This window comes from Lepisosteus oculatus, chromosome 24 (assembly GCF_040954835.1).
Source record: "Lepisosteus oculatus isolate fLepOcu1 chromosome 24, fLepOcu1.hap2, whole genome shotgun sequence".
Taxonomy (NCBI): Eukaryota; Metazoa; Chordata; class Actinopteri; order Semionotiformes; family Lepisosteidae; genus Lepisosteus; species Lepisosteus oculatus.
In genome coordinates, this window is record NC_090719.1 from 1,753,626 (window position 1) to 1,770,304 (window position 16,679).

At 46.3% G+C, this 16,679-nt stretch overlaps 1 protein-coding gene across 1 annotated transcript in view; it reads right to left on the bottom strand.

The window, feature by feature from the left end:
• cacna1ba (calcium channel, voltage-dependent, N type, alpha 1B subunit, a) overlaps positions 1-16,679 on the bottom strand; it is a 167,031-nt gene that overhangs the window by 93,422 nt on the left and 56,930 nt on the right. Inside the window, exons 6-8 of the mRNA XM_069183194.1 lie at positions 9,681-9,772; positions 9,283-9,435; positions 4,528-4,715 (exon numbers count right to left, since the gene is read on the bottom strand). Coding sequence (XP_069039295.1) covers positions 4,528-4,715; positions 9,283-9,435; positions 9,681-9,772 — 433 coding nt within the window. The remainder of the gene's footprint in view (positions 1-4,527; positions 4,716-9,282; positions 9,436-9,680; positions 9,773-16,679) is intronic.

Sequence of the window (16,679 nt, forward strand, 5' to 3'; positions counted from 1 at the left end):
AGTGCTCCCACCCAAAGAAGAGTAGCTGCTATGATCTCTCAGCTCTACCCCTCACCCACAGTAGGCTCAGTTATAGTGCCTAGAATTGGTCCATATCCTCAGGACTGACACACATTGCCTGTCACAGCGCTGAAACAGGGTAATCTCTCCATGCATACATCTCAAGATACCATATGACTAAGACAACCCCAACCGTGCCTGCATACTGTGTTCCACTGGGCACAATATCCTTGGTTCAAATCGAAAACCAAGCACAGTAAGACACACAGTGTTACACAGTCTTTGACTTGAAAACAGAGGGCAGAAGCCATTAAAGCAGTGAAACCGTTGTAAAAACCACGAGACAAATTGATCATTCTAGGGACACCGAGGAAGTAAGGGACACTGATCTATATTACATAGTGAAGGGGGTAGGGATACTTAGAAGGTGGAAAAAAAGCTGCAGACTAAAACCAAAATAGGTTTTTTTTTCTACCTGCATCAGCTGTTGTGCCAAGAGAGACACGGGCGACAGGCATTATAACTGTTTTTCTTCCCTCGCTCTACTCAAGTGGAGCAGGCCCCCGCCCCTCTCAGACAGCAGTTGTATGCTGCTAAGTGCACCACAAGCCACTCGTTAGCAGAGTGGATTCCAATGGCTGAGCTGGAAGCTGTCCCAGTATATTTCCAGAGAGAGTGGGCACGTGACGGCTCCCGATCGGCAGCTATTTTGCAGGGTGGGTGGGGGTGAGCCGTGGGCTTCCGATGCAATCCCCTTGGCAGTGCCGGAGGACTGGCCTTTTCCAGTTGGCTCTAAGGAGCGGAGCCACGCTGCCAGCAGCTCTTCAACTGCTCCCTTTTTCCCCCCCAGCATGACTCAGAGCAAGCCACAGTGCACTGCAGCCCCGCCCCTGCTCCTGAGCGCCCAGCGGGAAAGAGGTTAACTCAAGACGCAACAGAAATCCGAGAGGAGGTGATGTTGGGAAAGGAGGTGGTTCTGCATTGCAAAGCCCTTTTTTTATAACGGCCAGCAGTGCCATCACAGCTCTGCCTCATTTCCACTGCGCACACACATCTTAGGTGTTCTGTACTCAGTTCAGCTCCAGCTGCACCCCATCCGGTTGATTAAAAACTCAGCGGTTTAAGATGACACAGTCCTGAAAGACGTGTCGAGGCTGACGAGGATGATCATTATTGGTTTTTATATCACGATGATAATACATCCCCGTGAGATGAACAGCAATTTTTTTTTTTATCCAGAAGCCTTTATTTAAGCTGTGGCTGGACCAGCACTATCGCAAAAAAATCACATTCCTGTCACCGAGTCACGGCAGACACAGAAAAACCTGTAAGATAAAGCAAATCACCTCTACGTACGTCCTGCACTGATTTTCATCAGCAAATGCGTGGCTCTGAATGCAGAGAAGCCAAAATGTTTCTTTTCTGACTTCACTCTTTGCTACAAGGATATTTGCCAATTTTTTAAGCTTTTTTTTTCACTAAGATTTTTTTTAACCATTTAAAGAATAAAAAATTGAACTACGGGAGAAAACATACATAGGTTACTGGGGTATGAAATATTTGTCTTGGGACACATGGCAGGGAAAGGAAAGATTTCGGCATCAGCAAGAACTGCCCCGATGTGTGAATCACCACAGACAGGACTTGCAAGTCTATGACGGAGGCAGTGGCAGCCCTTCACAGCCCAGCCCAGAGAGGGAGGCTTCGATCAGACCGGGTCTGTAACATCCAAGACTGCTCTGGCCCGCTAGAGAGAACTCCTTCACAGCCCGGCCCAGCTCGTGCCCATCCCTCCCTCACCCCACACCCACCCCCTTGTCAACTTCCTGTCCGCTGGTAGTGACGCCCTCTTTGACGATCTGTCCCTCAAGCCAAAACGCTCCTGCTGTAAGCTGGCGCTTATTACATCAAGACAGTAACAATGTTAGATGCATTTAAAGAATACAAATCAAGGCTCTTTACTTTTTCTTCCCCGACATACAGCCATTGAACTGAGCCACTGAAACGTGAAGAACCGTTGCCCAGAGAGAAAGGAGCTCCTGTCAGTATGAAAGAGCTTCTGCACTAACTTGCAGAACATGAGGGGGGGATCAGGAGAACAATGATAACAAAAAAAATCTATACATATGTAACGTACGTAAGGCCACAATAGCCCATTGTGCGCAGACAACATATAGGATGGCCTGTGCCCAGGGACAGGAGGCTGCCTTCAAGGGAGGGGTTTGATTTCTACCCTTCTGAAAGTCTGAAGTTTCCAGGGTATTTTCTCAGGTTTGTCACTCTTACTGTGCCTTCACAGCCTTTACTGTGCTTAACTGCACTTTAATGGAGGCTGTCCAGTCCTGTTGCCAGGGGGCTGGTGTGTCTGTAGTTGTTTTAGTGTCCTTTAAAGAAGCAGCACCTAGAGGGCGAGGAGAAGCAGATTAATCCAACTGCAGCACTTATCAAGGTTTCTATGTGTGGGCTTGAAGGAAGACACAAGACATGGGGAGCATCATTAAAACAATCAAAAATTAATTTCGGGGCGACATTTTTAAATGTCTTTGGGACATTCTACAGTTCTATAGGAATTGGATCCTGCTGATCAGCCAGACCAAGAAGAAGAAGTGCTGCTCAGCTCTCCAAATCTGACTGCGTGGAGAATCCAACCAAAAGCAGAAAAAATGAGCTATAAATGGAGTTCCACACAAATATAATGCTTCTTTCCAAAGATCCGTCATGCCCTGTGATTTCCATCTTTCCTATTTCAGACGAAGCACAAGCATGGTTCCAAACAAAAACTCCAAGGGCTGAAGAAAAAAGACAAAGAGATGGGTGACAGAGGAGCTCATTTGACCATTTCGGACCTGAATCACCCCGCCACCCTAAAGTACGGTACCGGCCGAGTGGCTCTCAACTCCAGAAACGGGAAGTGTGAGGAGCTGTGCAGAAAGCAGCAGCTGGCTCTGCCGGGCGAGCATATGCTGTTCCCCTACACTGTTGGCAGTGGATCCAGGCAGAGTACTGCGATTCAGACACCATGATAAGCTATACCAATATTTTTCATGTGGCATGACAAACCAAAGGATCTGTTTCGCTGCACTGCAGTGCACTTTCACCGCAGATCTTTTGGAAGTGGCTGGGAAGTCAGATCTGTGCTCTGTAGCAGCGGTAGCTGATCTAAGGTTTCAAAGAGCAGTACAAGTGGCAGGTGAACAACAGGTCTGCAGTGTGGGCATCCCTAAATTAAGGCTGAATAAATTAAGCACTTCTTTACACAAAGGCATGTGGGAATCTGGAACAAAGATTCCAGGAAATGCTGACCAGAAATGTCGTGGAAGGAGATTTCCCAAGATCTTTTAAATAATGGCTGGACAAGATCCTTCGATCAATCAGCTAACAGCAATCAAATGAGCAAGATGGGCCTGATGGCCTCCTCTTGATTATCACTTTTCTCTCACATGTTCTTCTCTGAGACTATGGGAAGTGTTTCCCCAGGATTCGGACATGTAGAATAATGAGCCATCAGCAAGAGAAGAAACAGAAGTCTGGCAAAAAAAAAAAGCTGAAATATCTGTCTTCATGAGAACCAAGCCATTTTTACCACCTTGTGCTCGAAGAAACGTGAGAAATGATTCATACAAGGCTCACCAGGATATTTCAAATTACTCTTCAAGCGGGGGACGTGCGTACTGATTGGAAAAAGTGCGAACGTAATACCCATTCAAAAAAAGTACAAAACATATACAACACATTACAAACCAGATAAATCAGACTTACTTGAATTTCATCTAAAGCTCTGGTTAAACCAAACTAAAATGGCTTCAAAATGTTCTAGAAGACAGTATGAATGTAGAAGAGGCAGGTCGTGTCTTACAAACCTACAGGCTATGGAGAAAGTAACTGCTGCAGTAGATACAGTAGCTGTGTGGCACAGACCTCATATGTTTGGACATCCCTCATGCCTGGACACGTCCACTCCTGCAGTCTCACTCTGCACTCCATGAAGAGGAACAAGTCACAGGAACACGGGTGCAGGTCAAGAAATAGGAGTTTCAATGAAGTCCCAATAAACCCCCCCCCCCCCGAGGTGTTTGAGACAACTCTTCCAGCACCAATTTAGGGAGAAAACCTTTTTGCCCAAAACTGAAAAAAAAAAACCAATTGTTTCTTAACCACAAACAGCAATTCCCCGACATTCTTACCAGCTCTCTGCTCCACAGGAAACACTGGGGAAAAGACTCTTTTTACTGAAGAAACCTTTTCTGACATTAAATGGTTGACATTACACCTGTTACGGCATTTCCACACCGGTAAACCAAAAAACCTGTTTTGCACCGTGAACCAAATCACATGAGCTAAAATGAGTGGCGCCGCTCCTCGCGCTAAGCTCTTTGTGCAGCAGGTGTCCGACCTGCAGCTGTGTGCGCGCACCCCCACCTTCAGATTCCGCCAGTTAAAGCACTCCTTTTCCCGCACACACGTGGGGGGAGAAGAGGATCTGCCAGCCAGCAAGCGAGTCAGAACCGAACATTGCCAGAGACTCACATTATACAGGATCTCGGTCCAGCCCTCCATCGTGATGCACTGGAAGACGGTGAGAACCGCGAAGAGGATGTTGTCGAAATTGGTGATGCCGAAGTTGGGCCCGATCCAGTACTCCCGGCACTCCGTCTCATTGGGGCAGAGCCGGGCCGGGGGCTCCGTACCGCAGGGGAAATCTGCGGCGATCTCGCCTGCGAAAGAGAGCAGGACCCAGTTTAGCTCAACGCGCTCGTTCCGGACTCCTGCCGCCGGGCAGGGCCCGCTCAGCTCACTCTGGGGGCCGGACATCGGCCCCCAGAGCAAACCAGGACCACTGCACCCGTCTCTGAAAGGACAGCGGCCACCAAACCCAAGCATGTCCACCCTCCTGCATGGCCAATGTGTGCGGAATAAAGCGTGTAGTGTGTAAAACAAAATCAAAGTCCTCCAGGTAGAACAGAAGGAAGAAAAACGGAGGGATATAAAAGTATCTGTATTTGTTCTTTCAACTTAACTTGAGAATGTCCACAGGGGGGAGAATAATTTTATCTTTGACAAAATTTCATAAACTTGCCCATCGATCTGAAGATCCTACTTCACACCCAGTGTTCACATTCATACAGCCCAAACTGCTCCTCGGTTCTCTTAGACTTTCCAGCTGCAAGCTGAGCTCTTAATTTAAGACGGGAAGAGCATGGAAGACATGGAAGGTTGCTCCACACAGAGGGCACTTTCACTTTAGTGAAATCCAACTGAAAGCTCCTGGCCTCAGCGATGACACATTGGAAGCACCAGCCTGGGCAGACGTCTGGTCACCCCTGCAGCACATCAAATAAAACCCTTCCAGACTTTCTCATAGCTCAACCTAGAAAAACTCATGTTAACATACAGGCTTTCAGCTTTGTGTTTGTACTTAAATGCTTGATCTAAAAACAGCTTCCCATGTTCTGCCATCTACTGCTCAAATTATAGCACTCTGGCAGTAGTGCTCTTGAACAATGAGGTGAGAATTAAATCGTAATGCTTCTAGAGACCCTGATGTTAATTAATGAAGATTTGAAGCCAACAACGGCCTCCAATTACCATCAGCACTGCTGCCTTGATAGCAATCTTCCATACAATCTCAGTGTCAGATAACGGTCTGCATCTGAATACTGTTAATGGGGGTCTGTCCCTATTGCACTCACTATCTTGCAGTAATTAATACCTGAAGGGGATCTGCTCATTAGAACTTGATGATTTATGAGATTAGTTAGGCAATAACCGTTTTCCCCAGCTTACAATTTGAAGCTATAACAATGTTTAACTAAACCCCATTCACATGTTCTCACTGTTCGTCTATTTTTTTAAATAGGTCTTCCTGTAACTCACAAGTAATTGGAAGTCATTTATTTAATTTAATTGTGCTATTTTCCAATAATGTTTACAGCCTTTATTTCTGGAGGATGCTCTGATCCACCGCGACTAAAAACCGCCTAACTGGTCATCCATGTGCTCAAATGTTTATTATGTGCAGCTCATCCTTTACATCCTCATGGTGCTTCCCTGTCTCTGTCCCAGATAACCCTTCTCAGAATCCGATTTTTGTGAGAAGAGTCAATTGGAACAGCATCCAATCTAGGAATTTCAATCAGACTGAATGACAGAATGCATACAGTAAGAAATACAAAATGTGAGAAATGCAATTGCAATAATAAAGTGGATTATCCCCTCGCTCAGCAACATGCCCTTACAGAAACAGCAGAATGAATCATGTGTAGACCCGTGGCCAGAGGCACAGACAGTGGAAGATGCTACACAAAAGGATCCCAGCTTTTGAAGGATATACGTACTGTACAGCACAGTAGCACTGCTTGGGTTATATACAGTAGCCGGGTTGGATTAGCAGCTCCCAAACTGAATTCTGCATGACGAAAATCAGTCTTAAAATTAATAAAAACAGCAGACTGAGAGGCAAAGGTGAACATCAACTGAAAAGCCCAACACAGCTCAGGTAGAAAGCACGGCCAGTGTGGGGCACATCACTAGCTAGCCCACACCCCCCCCGGCCAGGCACACCACAGCCTGCTCTGAGGCCTTCTGGAAAACGGCGAGCTTGCCAATTAACAATGGGTCATTTCAAACTGGGAGATGATCCAAAATAATAATTGGCCATTCCATATTGGGAAGGAAATACTGTAGTAACAAAAAAATTTAACATCTTCACAGGTTCTCTAGATTGAAGCAGGGTGCACCCAGATTATAAAGAACATTATTTTACATTTATCTCAGGGTGCTGGCCAATATTCCACCGTCACATGTACTCACTCCAGACAGATTCAGAGGCAACACCAATGGAGAACGCAAACCTGTTTTGCTTTACGAAACAAAATCGCAGATGACAAGACTTGGGGGAAACTGCTGTATCAACAGTTTAGAGATGAAGAAAAATGAAGGATGACTGAAGGAAGGCTGTGGAGCTCATTCCTCTTAATTACCCGTCAATGCTCAGTGTGCTTGCATTCTAAGCAATTTTTTTTTTCGGGCAACTTAAGACACTTTGCTGCCTTCCACAGGCCCCCCTAACAGCTGTAAGGATACAGTAGTGTCAGACAAGATGGCAGATCTTGACTGAACTACATTGCCCAGAAAGTCATGGGGGAATGACCTGCTGCCCTCTGTCGCCTGACCAACTGGAGGAAGACAACAGGTCACATGACCACTTCGAAACCAGGAAGTGGCGGTTTCTGAGGTCCACTGGCCTTTTCTAAAACGGAAAGCGAACCTCTGTAATGTGTCGCACCAGAGGGGAGACAGAAGAAAGAAAGCAAGTGGCTGGCCTGTGGACATTGCGTTGTGAGGTTCTGTTGAGTTCAGAGGGCTTTTAGTAAGCAGCTTAAATTCCCATTAATTGATTGAGAAAAATGTAGATAGAGCTCGAGGAGATATGGTGTTTTATTTAGTCTGTTTGTTTTCCTGGCACTGTAAACATGACGTTGTGGCCGATTCCTGTTTCCAAGTGTGTTTTCCTAAAAGCCCAATGAACAGTATCCGTGATCAGTCTCAGTCTTGAGATGTCTTCCTCATCCTGTTCGACTGTAGCTCTCATCTTCTTCCCTCTACTCAGCTCGCTTTGCCGTCCCAGTTCAACATCATATAAATAAACCATCTTAACAGCAGGAGGCTCCGATTCAGATCAGGGCTGCACAAAGGTCCACTGCACCTTTAGGTTTTCAGGCCACTTAACTAGGTAATAGAAACATCTGAGACATTACAACCATGGCTCCTGGAATGATTCAGTATAAGCAGAAGACATGTGTGAAAAGAGGGAGGCAAGAGACCCCCTGAGTCTCTTATCTTGAATAGTCATGATTTATGTGAAAGCAGTCTTGTTTAACCTGTGTAACGCCTACACAACATTCACATTAACTTTTAATAATTTCCCAAAAAGACCACACATATATCACAAAGGCTCCAATCTAAAACTTAATCCTAAACCTGACACATGGTATGATCTCTATTGTGCTAAAAATGTTATATTAATGATTACTAACACATTTGTTATGCTCAGAAATTATTGTGAAAGCTGTTATAGCATTATACGTGTAGTACATTCAATGAAGGCATTTTGCTGCCTGTATGAACACCACATTTACCCAAAACATTATCTAGAATCTGACTAGTAGATCAAGTGGAGGTGGGGGAACTCTGTTACATTACAGCACAACAGAGGACAGCTCACACTGCAGTCCTCCCATGGCTCGGTCTTCCAGTTCCCCTGAATCCAGTCCAGGTTCTTCCCCAGAGCCTTGCCCTCCCACTGCCCTCCTCCCTACCACATTTATGCCGGCCGGCCCGGTATCACAAGTGTCAATCTGCTTGGCGGTTCAAAGCCCCCAGAAAAGCAGCAGCACTTGGAGCATTAAAAATGCAAAAGCTCGTATTTGGCTGCCGTCAGAAGATGTGCATGCTGACAGATAGCGGACATGATGAGGCTGACACACACAGCTAGTTAAAACCACACTTCTCTGGCTTCCTCTGCCTCCGTGTGCACCGGCTGTCAGCACATGCTTTTTTTTTTTCTTTAAGGGCCAGAAGAGAAAGAAACATCCACCTTTTTAATTGCTTTGCCACTTTTTAATTGGTCGTATGCGGCCAACTCAGTTTCTCTTAGAAACAATGCTCCGCAGAGCCGACGCGAGCACCGTTCTCATTTTACTACACCAGCTTGTCACGATTTTCAAAAGCACTGAGTATGTACAGTACATGTTAGCACTCCCGCATGTACACGTACAAAGCTAAAAGAGGTAAGGGCTAGGCAAAGTATACTTGTGGTGCTGATTAAAATTAGGTATCACTTTAACAAGAAAGTGAGAGATTTTAGACAAATTCCATCTGTAACCTCGATCCCTCCAAACAGATTTACAGCCGCTGTGGATAAACATCTCTCACATAGTTCTTCAATAGGAGATGACCAGAAAGGATGGAAAGAGATCTTGCAGCCTAAACATCAGCTAACCTTACCTAAACAACTGGTGGATATAGAAAATTTCAGAACTGACAACTGGAACTGTACCACTGGACAAAAAATGGTTCTTTTTTCATTTACATCACGGCTTTTTGATGTGCATCCCTTTCCAGTCCATTTTATTTGCTACAACGAGCTACCCGATCACATGGTAATCAGCAGGAACAACAGAACAATTAAGGTGTTGGCTGTGACAAGATGCTGTAACCTGGAACAGGTTGGAAACACCATAAGGACCCCTGTCCCGGGGGTGTCGTGAGGGAGACTCCTACCTGTCTCTATCTTGAAACAGGTCTTGTGGAACCTGCCCATGTAGAACTCCAGGCCGATGATGGCGAACATGACAATGGCGAAGAAGAGCAGCAGGCCGATCTGCAGCAGGGGAACCATGGCCTTCATTATGGACTTCAGCACCACTTGCAGGCCTGGCCAGGAGACAGGGAGTGAGAGACACACAGACGAGACACATGGCCACTGGGCAGAGTCAGGGAGGCAATCAGACAGGTGCATCCCGCCCGCGGTGCACCCTGCCTTATGTCTATCGGTCGCCGAGAGTGGCAGGCATCCTTGTGACCCTGAATTGATGGATGAACACTTAAGACCATGGTGGTGGCACAGCAGTGAAACAGAATGGAAATGCTAAGGTTGACCCTTCAGAACCTGCACTTACTTGGTATTCCTGACACCAGCTTCAGTGGCCGTAGTACTCGAACAGCTCTCAGTGTGCGCAGATCGAAATCCGTCCCGGCTACGGCCAGGATCCTGCAGAAGGAATAAAGGAAATTCACCACTTGATAGTTTTAGGGGTCAACAAATCCTAACATGGTGGATATACGTGTTTCAGAAATGCAAACTAGAAATAATTCTCTAAGTATATGAAGTGTACAAAATGAAGAGAGGCCATTGGGTCGGTCCAGATTATTTCATCGTTAACAGCTCATTGCTCTCAGGATCTCATCCAGCCACTGCTGGAAAGACATGGCTGATCACTGCTCCAGACTCCCACTGCCTTTTGTGCCTCCTGTTCTCAGTTTTGTAGTTAACTCTTTCACCAGTCCAAGACTGGAAAGACTCAGTTTATTGAGTTTATCAGTAATGGACATTCCTTTAAGACCATAAATGTTCTCAACTGCTAGCCTAGCTGAACTGATTCCAGAGCAATAGTATCTTTTTAACAATATTTCCACGAGATCTTATTGATGTCTTGTACAATTTTAACAGAACATGATTATAGTTTTGCCCTTTTAAGAATATATATTTTATATATATATAATATATATATAATATATTTTAACATCTGTCTGCCTCTTGCATTCCTTGATCCCAGGACCTCTAGAAAATGATGCGTCAACATGAGCACCCCTAGTCTATTTCGCATGGGTACTTTCCACACTGTTTCACATCTTCTATTTACAGCTCATGTTTCTGCCTCCTGCTTGTGCCACTGTGCATTTGTCTACATTAAAATGTCACCTGCCAGGAGTGGGCCCGGTCTTGGGATTTGTCCTGTGACGGACACGGCCCTCACGCACAGTGGTGGCATGCTGGAGTAGGGCAGACGGGCACCGAGGCTGGAGAGTGATCCATTAAACTGCCTCCAGGATCTGGTTTCTTCCCTGCAGCAGCAGTGCCTCAGCAATCAATCTTGGCTTTATAGAGTTCTTGTTTCTCCGCTGGCCAGTCAAACGTGTGTTCTAATCCTCTTGGGGGGGGGCGGGGCCGCCAGTCCCTTTGTTTCTCCCTAAAAACACTCTCTCCCATCAGTAATGAGCTGATGTAACTGCACTCCAATCCTGTTTCTGGGAAAGAGGATGCGGGGGTACGATCCCCTAGTGTAGGCTGTGCTGTCTCTAATGTGCTCTGCCTCTTTGGTCTGTTCCTGCCATTTGCCTTTTCCATTTTTTTCTTCTGCTAGGGGATTGGCTTGGCTCTCATTAAGCCCGTCTGTACATCTGAGCGGCCCACAGCCACAAAAGGGAAATGCATGCATGGGTAGCCTAAGCGCCACTGAAGCTTTCAGTAGCCGAGAGCAAGAAATCTACAACTGGCAGCTTGCATTAGTGACGAGCCAGAGGAAGGGTTACTAAGTGCTGCGTCAAGGCGCAGAACCATACGCTCTGGGCTCTGAGAGAGAAAGTCGTGAGAGAGGGGGACTTGCTGTGTGTCACGATGATTTTCAGTCTGTCTGTCCCAACACTATGCACAACTCCGCCTACGCCAGCCGTACAGTTCACGCTGTTTAAAATCCCTTTCATCTGGGTACAGCGACCTGGGTCACGACGTGCACACTGGAGCCCCGGGCCAAAACTTTGGCAGTGTGAAAGCACCTACTCCAGGTAGACCTGCGATGGCCACTACCCACTTCTAGAAGTGAAAGTCCAGGCAGGCTGGGCAAAACACTGCTCCTGTTGACCTCTGGGAAGAAGATTTAGTGAAGAGAAGCACATTTACACTTACACATCTAGCAGCAACAGAACAAACAAGGAACCTGGTTCCATATGAAACTTAACTAAATGTACTCTAATAGAATGCAGACCTACAAATTAGGGACACACACTGAAGCTCATATTTTGTGTGCAATATCTACAAATATTTTCCAATGACTCAACCCTGCTTGTTTGCATCATAAGACATTAACCCGTTGCCTAATGAGGCCGGACTAACAACAGGCAAATATTTATTGTTTCAACCTTAGACTTGATGCTCTGCTTTTACTACCTGAATTTATCATACAGTAGTATCAGCTCCAACACAGTTAAGCTTATCTCATACAGGGAACCCAGGAGGCAATATCAGATCAAGGTCTTCTTAATCAGATGTACACCACTGAAATTGGAGGTGTTTATAAATGATTAGGTGACAAATTCTGGGATAGTAATAAGCTATCAACCACGACTACAGAGCTGTCTCTATCTGGCCTAGGATAGAGGGATCCACAGCTCCCCTCTTCAGAGCTGTATCACTCTCCTTTTCTTCTTGGAATCGTCATGGATATGCTGAGCCAATTATGTGCTAAAGCTTCATAAGCTACTAACTTCACCCTTTTCCCCAAGAATCAGAACATATCCACAGACCCACAAACCCTCCTGGGCTGGCTGGATTTGTGGTTGACAGCCCAGGGATGGCACTGTGCAGCAGTGGTCAGCATTGCTGCCTCACAGCGCTGGGGCCTGGCTTCCATTCCTGGGGTGCTGTCTGTGTGGAGCTTGCATGTTCTATGTGCCCATGTAGGTTTTCTCTGGGTGCTCTGGTTTCCCCTCACAATTCAAAGTAATTTTCATACATAAAAAACAGAACCAAACCCACACTCAGTGCCAGATTAACAAACAGTGCTTGTGCTTTTGTAAATTCTATATTTACCTTGTACAGACGATCATTACCCATGAACTAAACCAGGAATTAAGAGAGAGAACTGGATTTCAGAGAAAAGTGCAGTGATTATATTGACTTATTCTGTCTAATCACATTTCTTTGGGGGAATATTTTCTTCTGACCATCCTTTGTGACAGAAGTAATGACCACAGATATTGTACATTTAGTGCAGCGTCCTTCGACTTGACATTTAATGCAACTCCAAAGCACAGGGTTTTTGCTCGTCTGTATTCCCTGGCCACCGAGAATTGATTTCTCGCCGCTGTTCCTCACCGAGACCTGAGATCTCTCTGCCCTGAGGCTCTGCAAGCGAAAAGGAGAATGGAAGCTGAGCGTTCACACAGGCTTATTGCAGAGGCCTTCTTATCCCATCAACACCAGAAAAAAAAAAAAGATTCCTAATCATATTCCACCCCAGGTCTGAAATCACTCACCGCGTACCACAGCTCCAGGTCATCCGAGTTCAGCTGTGCTACACTGAATTATCCAGTGAAGATGTTTTTCAAAGTCCTATCTATCATGCAGAGAAACCATGCCATACAAAAGCAAGCTTCTCATTGTGCTACATTATCATGTTGAGGAGAGTCTTGCTAACACTGCTAAGAAAGAAGAAAGGGGGAGGAGGGGTTGCTGGCAACCAATGTATTTCTTTATTAATCCATAAAAATACCTGGATGGAAGAAGCACAGTAGAAGCATCTCAGATCAACTGTTCCAGTCAATGGCTTCAAAATGCATCCATGTTTAAATAGCAAGTAAAGGAACAACACTAGTGGATGCTGTAGCAGCATGTATGAATGGAGATGGGAGTGGTATGAGCTCTGGATACACAGCTGCACTGTGCTGCAGCTTTTATGGTAACTCAGGGGAGAACTGCATAATTATATTTACGTGCACATACTTTATTGTATTTCATGCAACTAGAAAGCTGGACTAATAAAGCACAGCAATTAGAGCTCTTTCACTCCCCAGAGATAAAGAAAGCTGTGGCAGGCTGCTGGGTTTCTCTGCTTGGACCTGTGCTCCCAGGCCGCCGTGTGGATTAAAAGGGGCTGGAGGTCTGTCAGGTTCAAACACATCCAGGAGCCTCAAGTACTGGCCTCTCTCATCAGCAACACAAAGGAGACCACAGAGCTCCAATCATGTAAAGAAAATGATTTAGGCAGAGTGGAGCTTAAGCATGATAAATGGCAAAATGACAATGCAAGTCACACAGAATAAGGAGGTGATGCATACTTTTTAAAAGCCCCAAGGATATAACCAAACTGATTACAGACACTGACATTCACCCCATGTATATGAGCATGTATACAGTATGGCCGTATGTGAGCGTTTCCCGATACTGCCTTCTCAGGCAGTATCTTTCCCAGACCTACCCCTCTGTGTGCAATACTGCAAGCCACACGTTAAAGCCTTGGAAAAATAATATTTACAGTTACTACAAAAAACAGTTTCCATTTGCTTTAGGAGGTCGTGTTAAAGGCATTATGCACTTTTTATGTGCAAATAAGAAAAAAATTATAAAGACTTGGATTAGGAATGAAATAGGACATACGGCCTACTTAATCTCTAGGTAAAGCTCGTGGTGAGTTTAAGGGGTCACACTGGCAGGTTCTGGGTGCTAGACCTCTCTGCTTGGGAGGCACTCAGCGCTGGAAAGTTCCATCCCTGCACTAGTTTCAGGAGCGCTGTCCGTGGTGCTGAACCCCGTCTCTCAGCAACTGCAGCTAAATGAGGTTCCATCTCAATGGATTCCTCCCTCGGGAGCCCCATTGAAATTCTCCACGGTGCACTCCCCTTCTGTGGAAGCTCCAAAGTTCCAAAGGCACAAAATAAACATAATCTGGTAGATTGCTGCATTAATCTAGGTGCCCGAGACCACAAAACAGGCAAGCCAGAGGCTATCTGGGGGAGACTCTCCCCCTGTGAGGCTGCTTTCTCTGGGAAAAATCCACTGGCAAACAGCAGTGATGAATACAGTCCCCTTACACACAGAGTTAAAAGCACAGCTTCATCATCACCCATGACAAAAAGAAACGGAGCAATTTCAATTTGAATCAGCTTTAAAAGCAACAGAGCTCTTCTTTCTTCCTGAGTGGCTAAGGTACTGTATATAAGAGCGGCCTAAAGCACAGCATCCTTCACCGTTACCAGCGACGGTAGCGATGCACATTGGCCACAGGCAGCCACTCAGCGCCGCGTCAACCCCAACCCCCCGCCCCCCACGATCTGCGAGCGAATGGGCTCTTGGAGCAGTCGAGCAGTAATGATTCTGGATGTTTCTTTGTGGAGATTGATGTCCCAGTGCAAGGGAAGAGTAGATTTTAATATCCCCCTCAGCCGCCAGATCAGCACCATGATATTTCATTGCCGCCTGCCCAGCAGGCCAGGAGATGCTATCAGCCATCAGTCATTAATGTTGCCTGTCAGCCTATTGTTAGGAGCTAATTCTGCCGCCTGGACATCCGATTGTTGGATTAGCGGAGTGTCATTAAACAGCATGTAGCTACACCTCATAAAGAAACGCACATTCTTGACCGACAAACAAGCATGCGGCTTCCTCCAGTTATTAATTGCTGCGGCTGTTGCTGCATGTGCGTTCTTCTGTGCATACAGCTGCAACAACAATAAAGAACAAAACGACGACTCTTAGTCACGGTCAGACAAGCAGATTTCATTATGTGCTGGCAAAATCATTAATGATAACTGTCAGAGAAAAACTGCAGTTCTCGTACTTTTAAACAATATATTTTTTAAAGAAACATGATAATGTGCACTGTTAAAACAAAATTATTCAACTTTGGACATGATAGGAAGGTGCTTTTAATTAATAATATTGTCAGTTTTAATCTTATTATTGATTTAAAAATTCTGGATCTTCTTCTCAATGCATAGGTGTGAAAAAAAGGAAGTTTGCAAGTTGAGAAACCTTGAAAAAAAAGCCATGGCTTGAACATCAGAAATTGTCACTGGTCTCAAAGAGGAGCTGGAGGAAACTTAATCCATACTCCAGAAGCAGGGTGCAGATCACAGGCCTGCCACAGGGAGGCGCTCTCACACGAGAGAGTGAGGACCGGGGGCCTTTTCCCTCCTGCTGTGGAGGGAAAAGGACAAGATGCTCCCCAAACACAATCGAGGTCCTGGTGCGACTCGCTGTGTTCATCATCACTACGCTTGTGCTTGGCTTATCTGGTAAGGAGCATCCTTCCTACCTTCCTTCCCTGTTTAAATCCGGGTCTTTCTGAATGGCTGGCAAGGCTCGGGGGATGGGGCAAACTGTTTCTGTCTGAGGACTCATCCGGTTCCATCTTCCTGCTCGCCCCCAGCTCTCCCAGTGAGGGTCCAAGTGCCCGTTACCGTGGGGGGGTGACTGGACAGGGCAGCTCCCCTGCCCTCCCGTTCCACACGCAGAAGAACCAGGAAGGCAGGGGGGCGTTTCCCAGCAGGCCTCGCCGGGGAGCAGAGCTCGGCGAATGAGAGCTCTCGTACACAGAGAGGCAACGGGCTCTTCCCGAGTTTAAAGCAAAGTGCAGTCCCCTGTTCCTCATGCACATCTTCACCTTGCGCAGTAAATGCACGCATTTCTCCATTTTGAACGTGCTGTTTTCATTCCACCAACGGTGCCGTGGGACTGCAAACGCAATGCAACCGTGTTGTGGAGTACGTCTTCAGCGAGAGCCGATTAAAAACCAATCACCAGGTGCCCCGAGACTACAATTAAGAGATTCATTATTAAACCCCATTCCCGCTTTTTAAAGAAGCGGCTAGTAAAAAAATGTTCTAGTGAAATATATAGCTTGATGATGGTGATAAATAAGCAATTGCTTTAAGCCTAGTTTCTGTGCTCATCCTCTTCCTGTTGGTGCTGTACAGATTAATATTCCCGGCCCCCTGCTTCCTCCCTGAGTGGATAATGGTGGTAGAGAAGCTGCCCGCAGACTCACTAACTGTAGTGTGTCAGGCCCTTCAGAAGACATCAGCACACTGCCTCATTATCCTAACAGCCTGCCGTCCTCTCTCACGCCTCTCCTCCTCCTCGTATCCTCTACCTGGCTGCCTCTCCTCTCGGTCCCGTCTCTCGCGCCCCAGCAGCTCCCCGCCTCCTCTTGGCCTTTCTTCTTCCCGTCTCTGTTCCCACGCCCCGCCTCTCTTTTCCGGCGGTTTCCCATCTCCACGTTGTCTCCTGCCTTCCCCATCTTAGGCTGCCTCTCCCCTCTTCTGTCACACTGCCCCCCTCTCCTCACACCCCCTCATTTTTCTCATTTATTTTCAGAACCGCATATCTTTGACATGACCGC